We start from the raw sequence: 22,974 nt of genomic DNA on the forward strand, positions 1-22,974 counted from the left end.
CGGTTACTTTTGAAGTATTTTTTAATTAATTCATCATTAATCAATCTAACGTTGCAGAATAACAAACGCTCTAATTATATTTACAAATGATTGCTTATTGAACTTCTTGCATTGCAGTTAGCGTTATTGTGCATCCAACCGTTCAGACATCATTACTAGGAGGGGCATACAGGTGTATGCCCCTCCCAGTAATGCACCTCCGTGCAGAAAGTGGACCTCCACTTTCTATATGTCTAGACTTATGAGAACTTACAGTTAAAATTATAAGGTGAATCAAAATTACGACCTTTATGAAAGAACTAGGTCCTCGTCTCGGCTTCGCTCGTGTAAAACCACAATAAAAACATCTATACTCCGGAACGTTTCGTCTCTGAATTTATCAAGATCGGCCCGGTAGTTTTTGAACATTAAAAATACAAATATTTTCAAGAAATATTTTCTCTTTATAATATTATTATGGAATAATGGATACGGATGGCGTGGACAACTTTTAACTTCTCGATTTGAGATACAAAAATGTTACAAATAATGAGAACATAACTACTTGACCACCACTTGCTTTCGGTGAAGGAAAACGTCGTGAGGAAACCTGCACACCGGTGGACAGTTTAGTTCACTAGTGTGTATGCGGCTACCTGCCACTAGACGGCGGTAGGTAGTCGTAAATGTCAAGTCAGATGCCTTTAGGCGACTTGAATAATATCTGACACTAGTGTTAGCAATAACACCCTTGATATGATGATGATGAGTATACACAATTAACATATTGGTATAAAGTAGTTTAGTTATTGAGTTAGCCCCAAAGAAAGTTCGAGACTTTCTTTTGGGGCTAACTCAATTTGTAACCTGTATTATACGATACTATTATTTTATTTATTAAGTATATCATTACATAGATAAATATCCCACACCCGAATTTATTTTCCATATTGACCTGGTCATGGATTGGACCAGACTAAATTCGAATCTCCGATGAATCGTTGTAGATATAGATTTGCCATCGATACGTACAGAAGAAGAAGTTGTTACAACAGGATATAAGGAAAGAAACTCCATGTTGAAAGCCTTCATAGCACAAGGGAAGAAGATGCACTGCACAAAACTTTTTATATTATAAAATGTATCCTAATAATCTAACTACACCATTTTACCCTTTTCTATTATGACTATTTTGTTTTTGTATTAAATTTATATGTTTTATTTTGTTTTTCTATTACATTAATATCAAATTCTATTAAATTTATAAATTTATTGTTTATATGGATACATACGAGTATCCTGCGCCCCAAACAGCAAATAAGAAAATCTTTATTGAAATAAATCAGTTATTTTATGGCCCGTAAATTTCAGTGCAAAATGGCTGTCAGATCTCCCGGCAAATCCTTTATTTCGGCAATAAACTTTTCTCCCAGCGCTTGCCCAAGATTTCACCGAGTGAAATGGTCCAACGGTACATGAAATTGGAAATAGACGGAGATAAAATTGAACATTCAAAACAAATACAACATAAACAATAGTAACCAAGTCAACAATGCATACAAACCTATGTAACTTGGGAAACTTCGATCTATTCGGTCTTCGCTTTCTCGGTGCATCTCACTGATGCATGTCATTATAACTGCGTTATGTTTTATTTAAATTTCACCTTCTATTATACGCGGCGAAACTAGTAAGACCAGATTGGAGGTAAGGACTGCAGTGCACGCTCGGCTGTTGAGACGGTCGCCTCTCTCAGACAAGAAATCCTTTAGTTCTCAAGTTGTGAAGAATTGTAAGAATCGTGCGCCATGTATTTTAAGTTGACGCTTTCTCTGCTAGCCGTACTAACGGCCACGGCACACGCCGGAAGCATTTTAGGTGAGTTTTGCTTACAAATAGCTTATTGGTACTTGATTAGAAAGTGTTAATACGTTAGTTTGTAATCGATTTATGTACCCGATTCATTCAGTACGCATATTTAGACTACGTAAGTACCTATGCGTGTTGAATAAAGTTTTTGTTAAATAATAACTTGGCACATTGAAACAGTTTTGTAAAATTAAATTGTATACTTTCACACAATATTTATTACTAATTATCTGCAAATAACAAAAAATGTTTTTGTTTCTGTATCAGTTTGTAAAACTTAAAACTAAAGTTTTTTTTTTTAAGTGGACTATTAATACATTTTCTGTAAATGATACATATTTATGAGTTGAAAGGCGAAATAAAAAAAAAAAATGTTTTGGTGATCTATCAATTTCATTTGAACTAGTTAAATAAAACATTATAGAATACTCAATTTATATCAGTGTCTTATAGGAGAAACTTTAGATTAATCTAGATATATATAATCTAGCCAACATTCGAATCGATTATTAATTGAAACGAAAATAATGTTTAAGTAATATGCACGATACTCAAATATTGCTAAATGGGCACTTTTTATATTATAATTATAATTTTAATATAAAATAACAATTTTTATTTGTCTCTAAGATTTTTGTTAAGATCTTGTTTAGAAAAATTCCTCTTTAACAAGTAAGTAACAACTAATCAATAGGATAGAATATGTGTCTTGTCGTAATTCAAAGAAACCCATAGCATATATTTTGTTATTTGTTGTCCAATTGATGAGGAAAGTTTTGGTGTGTAATTTATTATGGTTTTATACGAGAGAAACCGGGAGCCACGAAAACTTCCCTTGATCTCTATCTATTAAAAAACCCACATCAAAATAAGTTGAGTAGTTTTAAAGATCTAAGTATACATAGGGATATATATAAACAGACAGCGGGAGGGGACTATGTTTTAAACTATGTGGTGAAGAGTTAGTGTAACTCTATTCTTCTATGAAAATTATTATCTAACAACCATTGTTCAGATAGTAATAGCCGAAATAGCCTTTTACATAATAACACACAATTCCATTATCTCTTTCGATGTCAATGACCCAGAGAGAAGCACAGTGAAAGTAAGAAACGAGAAAGCGACAACTTTTGAACTAGTTCATACTGCTATAAAAATTAACATGTATGACATTACGGCCAAGTTACATAAAATGTATTGTACTCATAGATGGATTTACGCCCGGTTTCTTGGATAAAAGTCGAGTGCAAACTCAACTAGTAAATACCTACTATCATACTGTGTGGGAAGAAACTGGGCAAATACTGGTCGTAAACCCATTTAGAAAATAGAAATATTTTATTGTCAAAATATAAAACAGCACAACACAAAACAGACAAATAAAAAACAAAACATACATATAACAAAATGAGAATAACAAAATAGTGCTGGGACAAACAGGAAAAATATAAGTACAGAAACAAAAATTCACGTAAAACTAAGCAGAGCTGTCACAAATGATGTGCTGTGGGTTCCTCTTGGCAAAATGATTTATTCAGCATATAATGTAGCCACTAGAGTGACTATAACGCAAGTTCTCTCTCCATGTCTGATTATACTTGGTCATTTTTGCGTGACAATGCACGACTTCAGGTAAAAGCGTGAAATAAGCCGTGTTATGCCCAAAAGCGTTCGTTATGACATGGTTATTGTATTTACTTATTGTTCTAAGAAAATAATGCTCTTATGATTACCTATGTTTTGAATGTATTGTATTGTATGGTTGGGAAAGTAGCTTTCTGTTGGTGGTAATGAAAATATATTTATTTTGCAAATTTCTATATCTCAGAGACACTATACAATACTTTATTTTTCTACATCTATCTAACATAAAAAGCCAATCAACTAACTATAATGTACCTATAAAAATTTTAGTTTGTTAATAATGAGTCAATCAATCTGCTTTATATAAGACTTTAATTTGGAACGAAAGTCGTTCAATAAATTAAATACTAATAAAATTGAATCAAACTAGATTTATTTCAATGTAAATGAAAATTGCATCAAGATTTATTTGATCCAAGTATGTAAATCTGTATTATAAAGTATTTAGGTCAGTATCTAGGTCTATTACTTCTTTAACCTTTTTAAGTTAGTGATTATCTACCATCAATATCTAGTGGCTGGTAGCCGTATAGAAACTAATAACTGAACAACTCAACTAGTGTTCAGGTTTCTAGACGATGTTTTCCTTCACTGAAAGAAATTTTTACCACGCCGATTCAGTTTTTAATGTCTCGCCATATTTTTGTTGTACCTAAAATGTATCTTTGTACTTGATGCCTACAATACAGGCTTGGCCTAGTGCGGCATCGCTAGATATCTACTATAATGTGCATGTGATTTATTCCTCATGAATTATTCTTAATCTATTCATATTTCTAAAAAAAAATGTCATCAATATCGAACTGCGCAGCTATTACATTTGTATAGCTTGTCGTAATGAAACTATTAGATCGTAATGGATCAATTAGAACGCTTTACTATAAACTAAATTGTCTTTTTATTCGACAGATTATTTAAACCTGGAAGAAACAAAGAAACTGATAGAAGTTCCAGAGCTTCGTGATGACCAGCCAAACAGAAACTGTCTTTGCAAGGGGCCTGCGTGCGTCTGCTGTGTGGACTTCAACATAACAGTCGTCGATCTTGGAGGGCCAGGTAATCTATACTTCTATACTAATATTATATACCTGTGTGAAATTTATTTGTCCTTCTTTCATGTCGAAACAGAGCACTAGATGCTGCCGGAGACGCGAGCCAAATCTAGTTTTAATATTATAAAATGACAAAGTTTTGCAGCAATAGAAATCAAAATGATATTATATGATACATATTTTTATTGTGATATTGAACTAGAAATGGTAGGGATCAGGGCAACTCGTCTAAGTCATTTATTTAGCATACTTGTTTTGTTATAATTATCACCCCATAGTAGTAAAGATTTCCTATATACTTTTGTTTAAACTAATTGCAGGGTGTGTGCACATGAAATATCTATCTCCAGATGAAGGATTCTCCGTGAAGGTTTCATATGGAAAGAGTCTGCTGCATAGCTCCAAAATTCAAGGTATGACATACCCAGATTCAAGTCCAATTCTGGCATCAATTATTCCACTATAACAATTTAAGTAAACTTAACTCAATCGATAACACAAATAAAATATATTTTACAAAACATTTTCAAGCCAACCTTGACTGTCCAGAAGAAAGTGTTGTGTATTATCGAAATAATTATTTATTTGCTCATTTCAGGTTCAAACCCTGCTCCAATCTGTCTAGAGGTTTTTGGAAAATTCGCACAACTCTGCGCCAAGTTCAGTGACCTTGCCCCTACATCTGAAGGTCTGCGAGGTTGCCTTGAATTGGAGCCGAGACTTTTAGGAGAAGGACAAATAGATTTCCCTATAGGATGCTTCAAGTCCAAGGAAGGAGGGCAGATGGAAATGGAAGACCCTCCAGCAGAACCAGAAACGTAAGATTCTTATAAAGTTCATCACCCACTTGATCCATTAAATTATTTATTTTAATAACAGACTTAAAAAATAAGTAGGTTCTCGATTCGATCTTTTTTACAATTCATTTGTTCTAGCAATAGCAATTATACACGACATCATTTTTGGTAGCAACCGAAGTCAATATTTCACATATCGAATAGTCTTAATTTAAAAAATTTCAAAGGCACTATTATAACTAAATATTGACAAATAAAACAACAATGCTGAAGATAATTTGCCAGTTTAAAATTTAATGAGATTAGCAATTTGTGAGGACTTAATGCGGCAATCGAATCCACGCCTTATGCTTATCCATAAATTTAGCAATAAACCAATTTTAATTTCCAGAACCACCGAAGAAGAAGCAGAGGATGACAGCAATGGCAACGATACTTCTCCATTTGACGCAGAATCATTCTTACTTAATATTTACAAGACTGCTGAACAAGGAGTTGCCCTACTTGGAAGCCTTTTAGACATACCGATAAAATCCAACGCGACAAAACCAACGCAAACAGAAACCACGAGCAAAACTCCAGAACCAGAAAATACTCAAAGAAGAGCCAAACAGATCAAACATCCTAATCAACTGTGATATTCAATTCTGAAACGTATTCCTAATATATTTAAGTACAAAACAGCATTTCTTAGATTGTAAATTTGCTTGCCAGAGTGAAAGAATTTTCCATTTTTATGCTGATTGATCCTATTTATTGCTTTAAGTTTCTCAAAGATATAATTAATTTTAATAAACTTATTTTTGGTGATAAAATTGTAATGTGCTTTTTATCTGATGTAGTTTCAATCTTGAGAAAAAGGTGGCTGAACATTCGTCTCCGTGAGATACACACCAGAACGTCTGTAAATAAAAAAAATATGTTTTCGTCACTAATTATTCAACGTACTTATTTTTTAACTAGTCCTGGTTTTATTAGTAACATAATATTTTCAAAGCCTCATTTTAAAACAGTTTTTTTTAAGATTTAAGAATGTAAGGTAATTCAGGGTATAGAAGAGGATGGTGAAAAATAACTAAAACCAAATGCCGATGATTATAAATATTTTCTCATAGGATTTCATGTCACACCAACAAGTCTCCTGGTAATTCAATCCATTACTGTAAAATTAGGACAAGAACACACAATCCTATTGGACTTATGCCAATACTAAAACTAATAGTACTTACCCAGTCTTGGGATGGGAGGATTCCATCTGAAGTCTTCCAGGCAGAGTATTACAAGTATTGAGCACAGCAGCATAATAATTCAAGCACTGTCGTCCAGTGAAGCCTCCACTAGTAACTGACTCAGCAAAGTAGAAGTAGCTCCTAGCATGATCGCAAGCATTGGAGTCACAGCCTGGCATGGAAATACCGCCATTGGGGTAGAAGTCCACTTGTGCTAGATCTCCAAGATATCCGTTGACGCCGTAATTTGTGTGGATAACTTCTGTGTATATAGCATCTGAAGGCTGGAAGCGATGGATGTTGTTCACCCAGCCGATGAGAGCAGGGTCTAATCCTGAAGAAAATAAACATGTAAAGTAGGTAGTAATAAAACATTATTACTAGTAACTATAGGCCTACGTCAGAGATTGTAACGAAAAGTAAAACAGAACGAATCTGCAACTCATAGCTATATGTTGTTCGAAATCTGAATATATGTTCAAATCTTTCGCTATTTTTCTGATGTCATGCGGTTGTAACCAAAAATTACGTATTTTATTTTGACGACCTCCGTGGCGCGGTGGTAAAGTGCTTGCCCCTGAACCGGGAGGTCCTGGGTTCGAACCCCGGTCGGGTCATGATGGAAAATGAACTTTTTCTGATTGGTCCGGGTCTTGGATGTTTATTTATTATATGTATTTGTTATAAAATACGGTATCGTTGAGTTAACACAAGTTTCGAAGTCCCATAACACAAGTCTCGAACTTACTTTGGGACTAGCTCAATCTGTGTGATTTGTCCTAATATTTATTTATTTATGGAAATTTGTAACGATACTCACCAGTAATATATCCAACGCCCCCTTGTAAATTTCTTCCTACAATCCCAGCCTGGTGTCCGCCAAAACCGTGGCCTATGACATGGTACTGACTGAGATTAGCTCCCGAGGCTTGATTCAACCATGAGATGAAATCTGCGACCGCTGCTCCAGAAGATATCGTGTTGGCGATTACTGTTCGATAGTTAATGCTGGCTGCTCCTTCACTCCAGTCAACAGCTATGATATTGAGGTCTTCAGCAGCAAGAAGGGCTGCAATTACATGATATATTTTGTTTTATCACTTTGGCTACCAGATTCATTTCGCTTAATTATTTCAAAAAGTTAATTACTAACAAAATCTAAGAAAGGGGGGAAATTATGCGTATCTTTTTCAAGGGAAACTTATCTAATGATAGTCATTCTTTAATATTCTCCGAATGCTGATTAATATAATACCTGGAATGACTACAGTATTGAAGTCAGCGAGAGCATCCTCTCGCCAGCCGTGAATCAAGACTATTGTTCTCCTATTGCTGATGAAATTAGTTTGCTGAATCAATGCAGCATTTTGTATAAGTGGTTGACTAACTGTTGGATTTTGTCTGTAAAAAATAAATGAAAAAGATGCCAAATTGTTCAGCGAACAAAATTTTATTTATGTTGCTGGTTAAAAATTATTTTCGTTTTAAATTTTTACCTGGTGAACAAATGGTAGACATTGGAGACACTAGGATCAAATCTCAGGGATTCAAAGATATCATCGACGCGATCCCATAAATCTACTAAATGGCTGGCTCCTATTGAATCTATAGCAGTGGAATTAAGTTTCGTTAATGTTAAGATTTCTGTTGGGAGACCTGAAAAGTATTAAAAAGAAATAATAGAACAATTGTGTTAACCTGACGACGTATTGTCTTTTCGGTAAACAGAATTAACAACAAAATAAATCACGCTAGCAGTTTCAAATTAACGGAACTTTAAAATCACGTATTCTATTACCTTAAAATACCTAATATATTTTATGCTATACCTTGAAATTAATTATTAGACAAATATCGACTCTCAAACATAAACTTGTTATATTTTATCTCCAACAAAAATAAGTACACAAACCAGTTGATAAGCATAAACAGTTTAAAATTTTCTATGGAAGTGAACGGCTGCCTATGCTGCTCCCTCCCTTAACATTATATTAATAATAATGTACAAAAAGACATACCAACAGTAAAACCAATCAACAAAGCGAAGGTCAATGAAGTTAACATAGCCATATCTAAAGTAGGACTGTATATACATGCCAAATTGACGTTAAGTCAGGTCATATCATTAATCATTCATCAAGATTAAAAGATTAGCATACACTTGCAAAAATAAAATTGTATATGAAAAGTATTGGATAGTAACTAACTAATAATATCAGGTAATTTTATCGAGCAGTTATTTTATTTGTATATAGGTATATATTATTAGTTATTTGTTTATAATATTTTATTAGAAAGCGGTGATACAGGCACGAATGCTACAAATTCCTCAATATATTAAAGAGCTATTTTAAGTCACTAGGAAACAAACAATTAAGACAAAAATAGCTCTAACGGTTGCGTAGGAAAATCTTGTCAATTGAAAAATTGCTATCAGGGTCCTCGTACGTAAGTAGTAGTCAAGACCCACACTCTTAACAAAAGACAGACACCGTCTGCTATATCTGCCATGTTAAATATTTGAAACTTCATAAAAAGTATAAAAGATGCACGAAGAAAGAGTCGATGTTTCCATCGTAAGAAAATCCTTTCAACATTTCTCATGGATAGATTATTCAGTGTTCGTAGTAATGTTAACAATATGTGGAGGAATCGGCATTTATTTCGGATTTGTGAAGAAACAGAAGTCGACACATGATTATCTGATGGGCGGGAGGAATATGAAGCTGGTTCCTGTCTGCTTCTCATTGGTGGCCAGGTATAGTTCTAGTTCAATTAAAATAATGTATTGCTTTAAAATAATATTTTAATAGCAATTCCTTATGATCAGTTTAAAATATTAATGGTTTCATCTGCGTTGTCAAATGACGATCATTTTAAATAAATAAAGATCAATGATATTCTCATTATTATACTCATCTGACGACCTCGGTGGCGCAGTGGTAAAGTTCTTGCCACTGAACCGAGAGGTCCCGAGTTCGATCCCAGGTCGGGTCGTGAAGGAAAATGATCTTTTTCTTGGATCTTGCCCGGGTCTTGGATGTTTATCTATATATGTATTTGTTATAAAATATAGTATCGTTGAGTTAGTATCTCATAACACAAGTCTCGAACTTACTTTGGGGCTAGCTCAATCTGTGTGATTCGTCTTAATATTAACGTATATAAATGTTATTTTACAGTTTCATATCAGGAATATCTTTACTTGGTACTCCGACGGAGATGTATGTCTACGGAACCGCGTACTTATTCTTCCTTATTGGAGCTGTTCTGATGTCTGTGATCATATTTCATACCTTCCTCCCAGTGCTGCATGAATTAAAGTTGACTTCAGCTTACGAGGTAATAATATCAATTTATCCATTTACAATGTAATTTACCAAAATTTCTAATATTCTATGATCAAAAGATTTGATAAAAAACCTATTACTAAATGTATTATTATCTATCACCTTACAGTCGTATTCCTCACGGCTGAAAACTTGCCATTGCCTTCTCCATTTTACACAGATGATAAATAATCAACAAAAGTTCAGGTTTCTTCACGATGTTTTCATTCATCTGAAGCAATTATCTATAGTTAGTTTTAAATTTATCTGTTAATTTTTTGTAACTATGGCAATGTAATTTGTTCCAGTTTTGAATAATTTTGTTTCGATTTCTTATTATTATATTTCTGTTGTTAACAAGAAGATTGTATACTTTTCAGTATTTAGAACTCCGATATGATAAACGACTCAGAGTTTTTGGATCTGTTATATTTAGCGTGTATTTGGTAAGTATTGGCTTAATTTGTTATATATTTTTAATTATATCAGAATATAACATAACTTCATTTTGCAGATAGCATGGCTACCTATAGTCATTTATGTTCCAGCTTTGGCCTTCAATCAAGGTAAATCAATAAAAATATAAAAATAGGACTGTAAAGAAGATTGCTTTTTTTCAATTTTAATTCATATTTTTTTTACAGTAACTGGTGTAAATATACACATTGTAACACCGATAGTGTGTTTTGTATGCATATTTTATACTTGTTTGGTAAGTCATCGTTTTCATTAATTTTTGTTGTTGTTTCCAAATATAATTTCTGAAAAACTTTTTTTACGTTTATCATATTTGTTAATTATTTGATATTAGTTGCATCCCGTTGGAGTATTGAGACAAATATCTCCCTATATTATTCAGAAATAAATGAGCTTCATACTGCTGAAATAATTTTCGAAATCAATTGAATAGATCTGAAGATTAAGTAACCCTCACAAAAATGAACATTTCCATTACATTAGCGTAGATTAGGACGTCATATTTCTTTATATTGTAAACTTTTCAGGGTGGTCTCAAAGCTGTTGTATGGACAGACGTAATTCAGACAATAGTTATGGTGGGAGCCATGATACTCGTCAATATAAAAGGTTCAATCATCGTTGGTGGATTCGATGAAGTTGTTATGAAAAGTTGGAATACAAGTCGTATTGAATTACCTACGTATGTCAAAATTCTTAGTATAAGTTGTATGTTATTAGTATCCCAAAATGCTTTGTTGTAGTTAGAAAAGTCAAAATATTTCGAAGTTTTTATTTAAAGGCCTTAAAAAACTGATTGTTAAAATTTATGACCAACGCGACTACCACGTCTTATTTTTTTATTATTTTGATTTTACACTAGACATACATAAGAATCTAATTTATTAAAATTAGTTTAGTCTAATATATGAGATGCACGGTAATGTTCAAATAAATTCTTGTATTATTTAATTTTAATTCTAGGGTCTCGTTTGACTTGACTGAGAGACATTCTATTTGGTCAGTGTCCATCGGGTCAATGTTCTACTGGATTGGAAATATTGCCGTCAATCAGGCAATGATGCAGAGGTTCTTATCTTTGCCAGACTTAAAACAGTCCAGAAGGTAAAGCGCTCTTGATTTTACGACGAAATATGAACGAAAAGCGATTTCTTAGATTGTCAAAATTTGATTAGCTGAAGAAATCCGAAATCGAGTTTCAATTCATTGACATCTTTAATCTATTTGAAATTTAATCTCTTCTATACTAATATGCATGTAAAAGTACAGTTTATTAAATCAAAATCCTCATATGTACTGCTTCAAAAATAATTTCATCATTCATAGTATTGTAAACTTCAATTACATCAGTTTCTTCATTTTCAGAGCTGTATGGGGCTTCCTCGGTGGTATAACAGTGATAGTGTTGATATGCGCATTCAGCGGTTTAGTAGCGTTCGCGAGGTACTACGACTGTGACCCGTTAAATTCCAAGCTGGCGCTGGCCAAGGACCAGATCCTACCTTTGCTGGTCATGGATGTCCTGTCGGAGTGGAAAGGAATGCCTGGGATCTTTGTAGCTGGAGTATTTAGCGCTGCTTTGAGGTATACTTTAAATTAGATCCTCGATAGGAGGCCGCCTTTTACTTAGATTAATCATCTATACTATTGCCATAAGTAAAACACACAAACCTGTGGATTCATACTTATTTACTGTTATTAGAAGTTGAATACGAGAAACTGTTCATCATCACCCATTTCAATGTCCTAACTTTTGGAGATATTTAATCTGTACCTAAGGAAACACATAAACGCTAATATATGCGTATATCGTATACATAATTGAGAATATCCGTGGTTGGAAGCGGTTTAACCAGATTTTTGTAAGGACTACGGAAATTGGAATAATCGATAGATTCATTTCATCAACGACAACTTTCCCTTAAAAATATTATTTTTAACACTTAGCTCCTTGTCTACTGGACTTAACTCAATGTCAGCGGTGGTGTTGGAAGATTTCTGGAAGCCTTTCTTCAAGCCGCTGACCCATAAGCAGACACTAATACTTGTGAGAGCCGTCGTGGTTATTCTAGGAGCGGTTTGTGTAGGTTGGTGCTTGATATTTATTAATAAGTTTTTATATTAATGACTAACTAATAACTGACTAATATATGTGTCTGGGATTTTTTGATAACAGATCTAGGAATGTGGAAAGATTGTATTTTCATATTTTTTTTCCAGCTTTAGTATTCGTGGTTGAGAGATTGGGTTCAGTACTACAGCTAACCATGAGTCTTTCTTCTGCGTCAATGGGACCCCTAGCTGGGATATTTATAATGGGAATATTTTTACCTTTCATGAACTCAACGGTTAGTACTTTTGTGATTGGGCTCGGGCGGGACTCGAACAAAGAAGACTTAGCTGTGTCAATAACGTTATGACACAAATTCGGTCGAGTCCGGCTCTTGGAACTTATTTGGCGAACATTTGGAAACATTATTTCTAGGTTTAATGATATACTTCTTTCACATGCAGATGTGAGCGCTTTCTCGGTTGCCTCCATAAATACAAAGCTGAACTAAACCCAGAGCTGCTTTCCTACTTTTCCTCTTATATATGCAGGGGCCCTCGGCATACTTAGTGGTCATAATCCATAGGTATGCGTATCATCTTTGACGTTATCAAGCTACTGGCTACCTCACTTTTACAATTAACGCTCTAGAGTTCTAGAAATATTTTGTACACATAGTACAATGATTCCTAATAAATTTTCCTATATACCAGACACTTACAAGTTATATTTACTTATTGCAGTGTGCTCTAGGAGGTGGGGTAACTGGGTTGGTATCAGCGTGGTGGCTCGTGGCTCAATCTCAGCTGGCCCAGGCCAGGGGATCTCTTCGCTTCAGTGAAAAGGACAGATTCACTCACAATTGCACTTATGACTTTGACCAGCTTGTTACGAATACAGATTACGCTAATAGGTATGTGGTACCCATGAGTGTCTTAGATATAGTTTTATTTTTTATTTTGGTATATGTCTGTCGACCGCACGTCAAGTTGCCCTGCATAAAACCGGAATAGCAATGAATTTGGTTAGCTTGATACGCTGTCGACTATACTGTACTTTTTATGAATAACATCGAAATTATAACTAAATTGTAACTCTTTAGAGAATACAACATTGCTCACTGGATTATTATTTTCAAAAACTTCAGAAATCACTTTTTCTGATAGCTTCGAATTACAATTGAAATTATTACAATTGAAATTTAATTGAAATTTTTAATTGTTTTTTGTTTATACATATTATTTTCTTTTTGGGAGCAGAGGCTTTTTAAAATCTTTAACTTTTATTACTTTCAGTGAAATACCATACTTGTATCGCATCTCGTACTTGTGGGTTACTGCGTTTGGTTGTATTGTTACCATAGTCGTAGCGTGTGTTGGAAGTATTTTGAGTAGTAGACCTTCACATGACGATGAACGACTTTTTGCGCCTATCGTAAGAAAATGGCTGAGAAGAAAGAAGAGAGTAAGTTACCTACCTAACTCTTGGTTAACCATTAGTTTGTAGGTTGACCTAAATAAATAATGATATATTTTTGTTTCAGGAAAATAATCTTCATTTGCACGATGCCAATTCTTATGCTTAATTAATAAGACATAACTTAAAAAGTTTAATTTGTCTCCTATAAAACTCCAAAACCTGTAGTTAATTAAAGTTTAAAACATTGCATAAATATTCAAATCACGCCATTGAATGAATAAAATGATATATTTTTGTTTCAGGAAAATAATCTTCATTTGCACGATGCCAATTCTTATGCTTAATTAATAAGACATAACTTAAAAAGTTTAATTTGTCTCCTATAAAACTCCAAAACCTGTAGTTAATTAAAGTTTAAAACATTGCATAAATATTCAAATCACGCCATTGAATGAATAAACTGACCTTTATACTCAGAAACCGAGCCAAAGAAAATTCTATATAATATTCTACCACAAAACTTAACAGGAGAATTGTAAGAAATAATCTAATTCTAAAATAAATTTATTTGGCGCATTCCTTCCAGTTATTAAAAATTTGACTCGAAGTCGTACTCCAAATCTTGAAACGCATATTTCCGATTACCTTGAACGTCAAACGGGTAATGCTTTTCAGTGTTTACTCTATAAATTCCGGGACTGAAAATGAAAAAGGGCATTTGTTTATTTATTTCAATTAAAGGCACGCTTACAGTATTTACGTATAATATTTGTATTTGCAGTAAAACTAGCTGATAATCGCCTACTGCAAGTAGCACAACAAAACTGGGTTGACCCTCCGTTTCGACGTGAATAAAGAACAATCGAACAAAAGAAATTCATTTTCACATTTATATATTTATAGAATTGCAGTCTGGGTATCCAAGTCTAAATAACATATACTCGTATGAGTATATTTGTTATTCAGATATATGTAAATCATACTACGATAAAAACAATAGCAGACTACTACATTTCCATAATTTCCATTAGGCTTTTGTAGAATAAAATTACCATCATTCTACAAAGGCCTTATGGAAATCCCCGGAATAGAGGAAGACGACAAAGAATATATTATTTATCTCATACCTTTTTGGCATCAAATCTGCGTTACCCATAAACTCTATATTGCCATAGCATTTATTCAAATCTAGTTCTATCATGTCGTTGCAAGCCATTGCTTTAAGATGGTTAAACTTCACAGTAGCTGCCATTAGCTCATAGGCCCGTCTATGAGAGCACGAGTCCAAAAAGCAACCAGGTTGGAACACCCCTCCGTTTGGATAAAAATCTGCGTCGCCACAAGGTGGAAAATGGCCAACAATTAGTGTAGTATGAATCACTTCGACGTATTGCGCGTCTGTCTTGTTAAGTCTGTATGGATTTAACAGCCAAAGAGGTCCAGCTGGATCTAAAGCTGTAATATTAAATATTTTATCACTATCCCCGTAGAGACATTTGCAAAAACTACGCTTTTATTCCTCAGTGATGCACTTTCGAGTTGTACAAACAAACAAAGAGTTTGAGAAACAAAATCAATGTTTTTATTGCTACTTTTTACTTCTAAAAAGGCTAAAATCTAAATCTAAATTTTTGTAAAATTTAAATACATATCATCGAATGTCTGTGATACGTTTTTACTTACTTTACAACAAAATGGTCTTAAAAAACAAAGTAATGGTAAAGATTGTCGTTGTGGAGCTCTGGTCCCCACACTACGTATCAGAAGAACCATTTCTCTAACAAAATATATTTGACGATACGCGGGGCTGAGGCAGACGAGTGGGGAAGTGGTTCCACCGAGGTTCTCCGTTCACCAAATGGAAAACAAATTAAGACCCACCCTTTTACATGACGTTTATTCATTGTAGTTATACCTACATATACCCTTCATTGTTATTTATAAATTGTAGTACCCAATGTTCTCTTTATTTGATCCATAACTTAGAAACAGCATAATTTTATAATTCTATTCCACTAAATTAAAAACAGTTTATTTAAATGATAATTACCTGTTATTCTCTTTACATAACCACCGATATCTCTCCCAGCATTGCCTACCAGATGTCCTCCAAGACTAAACCCTACTAGATGCATCCTCTCATATGAAGCACCCAGGGTGACCAGCCATTTGATGAACTGGCCTAAGCATTGGCCTACACCTGGTACTCCTCTCTTGGCCGTCAAGTAATTCTGACCAGCTAGCGCACTCCAGTCAAATACTATAACGTTTACATCCAGAGCTTGAAGAAAGGCTAAAATAACAGGTTTTATTCATATATCTATTTATATTTTTTTATTGCACTGTATACAAAAAATTATGGACATAACGTCGGGACGTCCATAATTTTCAAAGCCATAAGAAAATCTCTCAATTTTATTTTACTTCCTTATTATTGTGATAATCATATTATTTCATGGCGAAGTATTGTGTCATTATGTGTGTATCACATATAATGTTAGTTCCTACTAATCGTACAATATATTTATAGATGCAAAAGGCTGGTTTTGGAATGATAATGTCACGCAAAATTAAGTGAACGAAATTTGTTGCAAGGGTAGAATATAATCTGAACTATTCCAGACTATATTCCCCATACTAGTACCTTGTGTAAATAGTACACAACTATTACACAAGGTACTTTTTACGTCCTGAGGAGTCACTACACTAGTATTGTCTACGTTTACCCTCTTTCCATTTTGGTTACTTAGAACTTATAAAGTAGTATCTCTGATAATCTCAAGGGTGAAATATTTTCTAATCGTGTTTCTATTGTATTTATATAAATAAACCAATTTACTGCAACCGTTATCTATTCACACTTCAATAATAGTAGAAAACTATTTTATGTACTTAACATTATTGTTAATTTACTTTGTAATTGTAATAATATCACATGCTACGGTTATGCTCGTAGAATTGTCCAAGTGAATTTACCGCGGCGACTATACTTTTGATGTCCTAAACCTCAAAACTGTGAAGTTCCCGCTGTAATTCTATAACTGGTCGCTTGCCTGACGTCTGGGTAGACTCTGTGCTTATATTTACTAAAATGTGAGCAAAAAAGTTTTTGACTGTTCAAAGCCATAAGAAAATCTCTCAATTTTATTTTACTTCCTTATTATTGTGATAATCATATTATTTCATGGCGAAGTATTGTGTCATTATGTGTGTATCACATATAATGTTAGTTCCTACTAATCGTACAATATATTTATAGATGCAAAAGGCTGGTTTTGGAATGATAATGTCACGCAAAATTAAGTGAACGAAATTTGTTGCAAGGGTAGAATATAATCTGAACTATTCCAGACTATATTCCCCATACTAGTACCTTGTGTAAATAGTACACAACTATTACACAAGGTACTTTTTACGTCCTGAGGAGTCACTACACTAGTATTGTCTACGTTTACCCTCTTTCCATTTTGTTTACTTAGAACTTATAAAGTAGTATCTCTGATAATCTCAAGGGTGAAATATTTTCTAATCGTGTTTCTATTGTATTTATATAAATAAACCAATTTACTGCAACCGTTATCTATTCACACTTCAATAATAGTAGAAAACTATTTTATGTACTTAACATTATTGTTAATTTACTTTGTAATTGTAATAATATCACATGCTACGGTTATGCTCGTAGAATTGTCCAAGTGAATTTACCGCGGCGACTATACTTTTGATGTCATTCTTTTGAAGAAGTAACAAACTCACCTTCACCCACACCTCACTTCGCATTTACAATAGTGTTAAGTTAACAAATGCAAAAGTTAATATCGGTGTGATTTAAAATTATATAGATTAAGGATGGTGTGTACTAGAAAAGAAAACTCTCAGGACACTATAGAAACAATTTTCGGTATGCAAATAAAACTTTTTGCAGTGAAACACAGCTTACCATTCACATCGCGGACACACTTTGGAAAGTCCCGACGGTCTGATTCAAATTATAAAGTCACGCTAAGATGATCAGATGATGACTATGATAAAATTGAATACAATGACAGGTACCTTCCCTGAGCATCGTGTTGACCTGACTGTTGCAATTGCCTCTCCAGCCGTGCACCAAGATCACTGTATCCTTATCCTTCTTAAAATAGGAATTTATAACTGTACTATTGTTATTGAAGCTTAAAATTTGTGGAGTTACTGGATTGCCTCTGAAAATATTTTAGCACATTGCAATGGTCGTCACCACACTCTCATCTACGCCAAACAGCAGTGCTTGAATTGTTGTGTATTTACAAGCGATGCAAAAGACCCTGGCCCACAAAGTCGGCAAATTGCTTGTCCCCAGTGTTGCCGACGTTTATAGACTCGCGCCCCCAGCATTGCAGACGTTTAGGCTCGGCTCCCCCAGTGGTGCAGACGTATATACACTCGACTCCGCCAGAAAAATAAAATAATATTCTGTTTTTAAGTGTGAAGTGAAATAGTTCAATGGTATGCATATAGATAGATGCCTTGAAAGAGGAACAGGAGTTCTTTTAAATATCAAATAACTACAACAATACCTTGTATACAGCCAGTAACCATTATTATCTGGATCCCTTACATAGTTGTCAGCAAACACTTCATCGACTTCTTCAGCGGAGTCGATCAAGGTCAATTCTTGGTCGTCATCACCGACGAAAAAGAAAACTTTCTCAGTCTTGTTTACGAATGGTTCTTCAAGTATATATGCAGAGCAAACTAAAATTCAAGTTGATAATCCTCAGTTTAGACCCCAGAAAACCCTCATTAAACCTCAAAACTGTGAAGTTCCCGCTGTAATTCTATAACTGGTCGCTTGCCTGACGTCTGGGTAGACTCTGTGCTTATATTTACTAAAATGTGAGCAAAAAAGTTTTTGACTGCAAGCCCGATTATTTTAATCTTATACCGAAATAAAATACTTTGAGTCAGTACACATTAATTAGGCTTCACATTCACATGTCTCTGTCTGTCCTATAGTGATTCAAGAGGAAGATTTAGGTAGATCATTTATTATTGTTCGAACAAAGCCGGAACGGGCCGATAATTTTAATATTATATTTGAGTCACTTAAGGTACGTATTTACAATATTAATTACCTGCTGAAACCAAAGCTATGGCACAAAAATATTTCATTATTATAAAACTGAAGAACTCTTCACAATGACAACCACTTTCGCGTACTGAACACTAAAAACTTTATAAGTTTTATTATATTTTGATTGCACTCGAGATATCGTCGGCATTTAATAACTACTTATATATTTTGGGTTTGTTTTATATTTTTCAATCACATGAAAACATGTGTTTACGTGGAATTGCCTTATATATTGTAACGACAGTTAAAAACGCCTACAGTTAAAAAATATTTATATGTTACCGTTCTCAACATAAAATATTTCATTTTATTATAGTTATTTCATTCTATGATAAAAGTACTCTTTTAAGTAGGACAATAAATAAACTGTATTTTATGGATATTATGTTATTTGCAGTATTTACTTTTAAGCAAAAGAAAATAAAATATAAAGCAATTACGACGAAATGTGAAAATTGCATAGCGCGGCCGGCTTGCACAAATCAGTCGGTTCCACCAGCTAACTTTGACGTTAACTTTAACCTGCATAGGAAAATGCAAAGTATGCCGTTATTTTCAAACGACAACGCGACTGCGGCGCTCAATATAAAGTTATCGTCAAAGCTGTCTGGTGAAATCCACTCATATAGGAACAGAGAAATTAAATCAAACAATCGTTTTTTTTATATTATTAGTTATTAGCTTTTGCCCGCGGCTTCGCGCGCGTGAATCTTTGCGAAAGCGAAACAGACATGATTTTCAAACATACAAACTTTACCCTCCATTATTGTAATTAGGGAGTTTGATTTAGAAAAAAATAACCTATTTTTGAACGGGGATCTTGAAATAGTTCATTGGTATGCATATAGATAGATATACGCCTAATGTCATCAAAATCGGTCCTGCGATTTAGCCGTGAAAGAGGAACAGACACACTATCACATCTATAATATTAGACATGGATTAATATTTTTATTATATACTTAAATACTTCACACTGCAATTCGATTTGACCAACAATCAAATTTTAAAATATAATTAATAAGTAAATAAAAGGTTTTTTCTTATTAGATAACATTTGTCAATTAATGTTTAATAATAACTCTATGGCTATTAACTATTGCGTAATAATAGATAAGAGTTTAATTACATACTTTGTTAATACTGAAATTCAACGTATTTATAAGTGCATACGTGCACTTATAAATACGTTGAATTTCAGTAAACTGAAATGAAGAAAAATTTTTTAATATAAAAAAATGTATTTATTATCATGTATTTTATATAATGGATTAGTTATGTCAGTGCAGTAGATATCAGTATGGCCATGAAGCGCCAGTGCTCAATCCAAACAAACCAGATCAGATGAAATAAGTAAAAATATAAGTTATATCAAATATTATCATGTATTATCGACAGCACATCACTTTATACCAATTCATTGTAAATAATCGAGTAGCGCCAGGCATGTTTCGTTTGAAGGCAGATTGTCACGATGGTATATAAAATCAACCAAATTAACAGTTGATTTGATATAATCGACAAATTGTGTAAATACATTATTGGTTTTAAACAAATGTATATAAATTAGAACTATCACCAAAATATATTATGATTTTTTTTATTATAAATAGTGTAAATAACATACATTCTAAATATACATGTAAACGCGGGTAGCGTTTAGACAAAATTCCATTGCCCATATTGAAAGCAGCGCCTGTGTATTGATTGGCGCCAGCTTCGTTGAGGTTCTGACAAGACCTCCCAGACCTCCCAACAAAGTGGTTATACCGGACGCGGCAAAGTATTCGCAAGACCGAGCATGGGAACAGCCACTACTGGAGCAGCCGGGCATGGAGTTTTGGCCTCCGTTGGGATAAAAGTCCGATCTGTGTGTATGGCCTCAACGCCCGTCGTTGGCATTTAACGTGTTTTGGTTGGTTTGCCATAGAGGTCCAGCGGGGCCCAAACCTTGGAACGAAATATAATTTATTTGTATTTATGTGGATAAATGCGACATCAACACTGGATAGAGATAAATGACATTAATTCAGTCTAGAAATATTGAGTTTCATTCTAAGGAACACACTTTTCACATCCTGAATCATGATACACCTAATACACTTAGGTCACATAATATATTTAGATCTTAGGAATATAAAAACTTACACAACATGGATCTTTTAAATGACTGAGTATAAGGACGTATGATTATGAAGGGCTTAACAAATAAAGTTAAATAAATAATGATGGATAAAAGTGATAGTTATCCTATACGCACCAGTAATCCTCGAAGGGGATCCACCAGCAGCCCTCCCAGCGCTACCAGCGACGTGAGCTCCCAGGCTATACCTAACTAAGTGGACATTATTCCAATTCCTACCAGCACTATTGATGAGCCAGGTCAAAAAGGCACCAAGATATTGACCAACGTCCGGCACACGAGAAACGGCTGATATATAGTCCATGCCAGTGACATTTTTCCAGTCCAAAACTATGACATTGGCGTCCTGGACGTCTAAGAAGGCAGCAGTGGTCAAGGTATTGAGTAAATGGTTGCCTTGTTAGTCCACCCATTTCCTTTAAAAGTCTAGAAGCCAGGTAGTTAGAATTCGTGATGGAGGCGACATTGTTGTGAGTAATTATTTGAGGAGTAGACGGGTTGTTTCTGCAACGATTACAATAAAAGTTTTGTTACGACTGATAAATAAATACCAACTGATAAATTGTTTTAAAACTTGAGAAGGTTGAAATATACTCATCAGAATAGATGACATTCATATGTGACAATAAAATGATGGGGATACCTGGGTCACATATACGGCCACGAACATTAATATTCGTAAACAACTGCATTCAAATTTAGACTTTGTTTGTTTTACATTGTTATAAAACCGATTTGTATAACTGTAAATGCACGAACTATATCGTAATACCTTGTGAAGAGCCAGTACTCGTTTTCTCGTTATTAGCACCAGTATTTTTGGCTACAGCGTCTTCATCGACGGGTTGCTGCAGGTCTACTAGTTGTTCCAGAGATTATCGCACGATCTCCTGTGAGGCAGCGTGCATGCTGGCCGGTAGTATTCCTTGGGACTTAGAAGCCAGGACCCTCGCGTCTCTGTTCAAATGGCGTGAGGAGGCACTAGCCCGGGGCCACCGGCCAGCACCTAGGGAGATTGCGGGACGCCGCAACGAGCTGTGTCAGCGCAGCATTCAGGAGTGGAGCCACAGGTTGGAGCGGCCCTCTGCTGGGCGTAGAACCGTCGAGGCTATTCGTCCAGTTTTGGCCCAGTGGTTGGCGAAGCAGCACGGTTCGCTTTCGTACCGCTTGACGCAGATGCTTTCAGGGCATGGTTGCTTCGGGGGGTATCTGTGTCGAATAGCGGGGCGTGAGCCGTCTGCCGTTTGCCACCATTGCGACGGATGTGCTGACGAGGACGCCCAGCACACTTTGGAGGACTGCCCAGCCTGGGACGAAGACCGCACATGGTCCCGGCACAAATGCGGTTGGCGTTGGCATCGTGTGGTTTTAGTGGGTTCAAGTCCCACACACCTGTCCGGCTTCCCGTGGCCGGATGGACGGGACGAGGGTTTTTCCACACGTTAAAAAAAAAAAGGTCTACTAGTTGTGGTGCATCATCGTTGTTGGTCATCCAAATGGCTTTCCCCTTCCACATATTATCTGTTGGAACTACAGGATTACCAACACATGCTAAAACAAAACACAAACAATGTTAAGAACTACTAAATACGCGGGCTTTTTTTATTGATCTATGGTAAGATATAATAACATCAGAAATTAATGGAAAAGACCAGGGACACAAGATACAAGTACAAGAATAAAGAGTCTCCACTATTCAAACTCCTCTCCAGGCTTTTGCCCAGCATTAGGATAGCTGTAACCATTTAAAAAATGGTCAGAAACAAAGAAACTGGTACAGTTGCAAATAAATATGAAAATATCTTTGATACAAAAGTGTCTATATTTACACAAGCTTTTATTGTCATTTGATTTTGTTGCATTTAATACGTGA

The 22,974-nt window shown here is 34.7% G+C and overlaps 4 protein-coding genes across 4 annotated transcripts; 2 read left to right on the forward strand and 2 right to left on the reverse strand.

The window, feature by feature from the left end:
• Positions 1–1,672: 1,672 nt before the first annotated feature.
• On the forward strand, positions 1,673–6,279 carry LOC128675959 (uncharacterized). The gene is made up of 5 exons (XM_053755813.2): positions 1,673–1,857; positions 4,402–4,548; positions 4,865–4,957; positions 5,143–5,362; positions 5,733–6,279. Exons 1-5 carry the CDS (start codon positions 1,788–1,790, stop codon positions 5,977–5,979), a joined length of 777 nt encoding a protein of 258 aa, XP_053611788.1. The 5' UTR covers positions 1,673–1,787; the 3' UTR covers positions 5,980–6,279.
• On the reverse strand, positions 6,152–19,226 carry LOC128677802 (uncharacterized). The gene is made up of 11 exons (XM_053758917.1): positions 18,960–19,226; positions 18,402–18,579; positions 17,899–18,047; positions 15,896–16,138; positions 14,973–15,300; positions 8,589–8,653; positions 8,067–8,226; positions 7,826–7,971; positions 7,391–7,639; positions 6,571–6,904; positions 6,152–6,243 (listed from the first exon to the last, which is right to left on the reverse strand). Exons 1-11 carry the CDS (start codon positions 18,994–18,996, stop codon positions 6,186–6,188), a joined length of 1,947 nt encoding a protein of 648 aa, XP_053614892.1. The 5' UTR covers positions 18,997–19,226; the 3' UTR covers positions 6,152–6,185.
• Positions 9,012–14,125, forward strand: LOC128675942 (sodium-coupled monocarboxylate transporter 1-like). The gene is made up of 13 exons (XM_053755772.1): positions 9,012–9,328; positions 9,753–9,912; positions 10,280–10,345; positions 10,414–10,465; positions 10,544–10,611; positions 10,904–11,058; positions 11,340–11,480; positions 11,742–11,960; positions 12,324–12,463; positions 12,597–12,724; positions 13,170–13,339; positions 13,722–13,890; positions 13,970–14,125. Exons 1-13 carry the CDS (start codon positions 9,117–9,119, stop codon positions 14,009–14,011), a joined length of 1,722 nt encoding a protein of 573 aa, XP_053611747.1. The 5' UTR covers positions 9,012–9,116; the 3' UTR covers positions 14,012–14,125.
• A 1,246-nt stretch (positions 19,227–20,472) lies between the features above and the next one.
• On the reverse strand, positions 20,473–21,601 carry LOC128677808 (phospholipase A1 2-like). Its single transcript, XM_053758928.2, has 2 exons — positions 21,165–21,601; positions 20,473–20,839 (listed from the first exon to the last, which is right to left on the reverse strand). The coding sequence occupies exons 1-2, from the start codon at positions 21,403–21,405 to the stop codon at positions 20,589–20,591; spliced, it is 492 nt and encodes a 163-aa protein (XP_053614903.1). The 5' UTR covers positions 21,406–21,601; the 3' UTR covers positions 20,473–20,588.
• Positions 21,602–22,974: the final 1,373 nt, after the last annotated feature.

The sequence above is a fragment of the Plodia interpunctella genome, chromosome 2 (assembly GCF_027563975.2).
Source record: "Plodia interpunctella isolate USDA-ARS_2022_Savannah chromosome 2, ilPloInte3.2, whole genome shotgun sequence".
Classification (NCBI taxonomy): domain Eukaryota; kingdom Metazoa; phylum Arthropoda; class Insecta; order Lepidoptera; family Pyralidae; genus Plodia; species Plodia interpunctella.

What these genes read in the sequence shown, in the direction of transcription:
- LOC128675959 (XM_053755813.2), top strand. Translation starts at nt 1,788, where the DNA reads ATGTATTTTAAGTTGACGCTTTCTCTGCTAGCCGTACTAACGGCCACG. An exon ending in CGTCGATCTTGGAGGGCCAG is followed by an intron (nt 4,549 to 4,864) that starts GTAATCTATACT and finishes AACTAATTGCAG; the next exon opens with GGTGTGTGCACATGAAATAT. An exon ending in GCATAGCTCCAAAATTCAAG is followed by an intron (nt 4,958 to 5,142) that starts GTATGACATACC and finishes TGCTCATTTCAG; the next exon opens with GTTCAAACCCTGCTCCAATC.
- LOC128675942 (XM_053755772.1), top strand. Translation starts at nt 9,117, where the DNA reads ATGCACGAAGAAAGAGTCGATGTTTCCATCGTAAGAAAATCCTTTCAA. An exon ending in AGCTTTGGCCTTCAATCAAG is followed by an intron (nt 10,466 to 10,543) that starts GTAAATCAATAA and finishes TTTTTTTTACAG; the next exon opens with TAACTGGTGTAAATATACAC. An exon ending in GGCTGAGAAGAAAGAAGAGA is followed by an intron (nt 13,891 to 13,969) that starts GTAAGTTACCTA and finishes TTTTTGTTTCAG; the next exon opens with GAAAATAATCTTCATTTGCA.
- LOC128677802 (XM_053758917.1), bottom strand. Translation starts at nt 18,996, where the DNA reads ATGAAATATTTTTGTGCCATAGCTTTGGTTTCAGCAG. An exon ending in CATAGCTTTGGTTTCAGCAG is followed by an intron (nt 18,580 to 18,959) that starts GTAATTAATATT and finishes CTTGAATTTTAG; the next exon opens with TTTGCTCTGCATATATACTT. An exon ending in GGTTACTGGCTGTATACAAG is followed by an intron (nt 18,048 to 18,401) that starts GTATTGTTGTAG and finishes AAATATTTTCAG; the next exon opens with AGGCAATCCAGTAACTCCAC.
- LOC128677808 (XM_053758928.2), bottom strand. Translation starts at nt 21,405, where the DNA reads ATGGACTATATATCAGCCGTTTCTCGTGTGCCGGACGTTGGTCAATAT. An exon ending in TTATTTATTTAACTTTATTT is followed by an intron (nt 20,840 to 21,164) that starts GTTAAGCCCTTC and finishes ACGGGCGTTGAG; the next exon opens with GCCATACACACAGATCGGAC.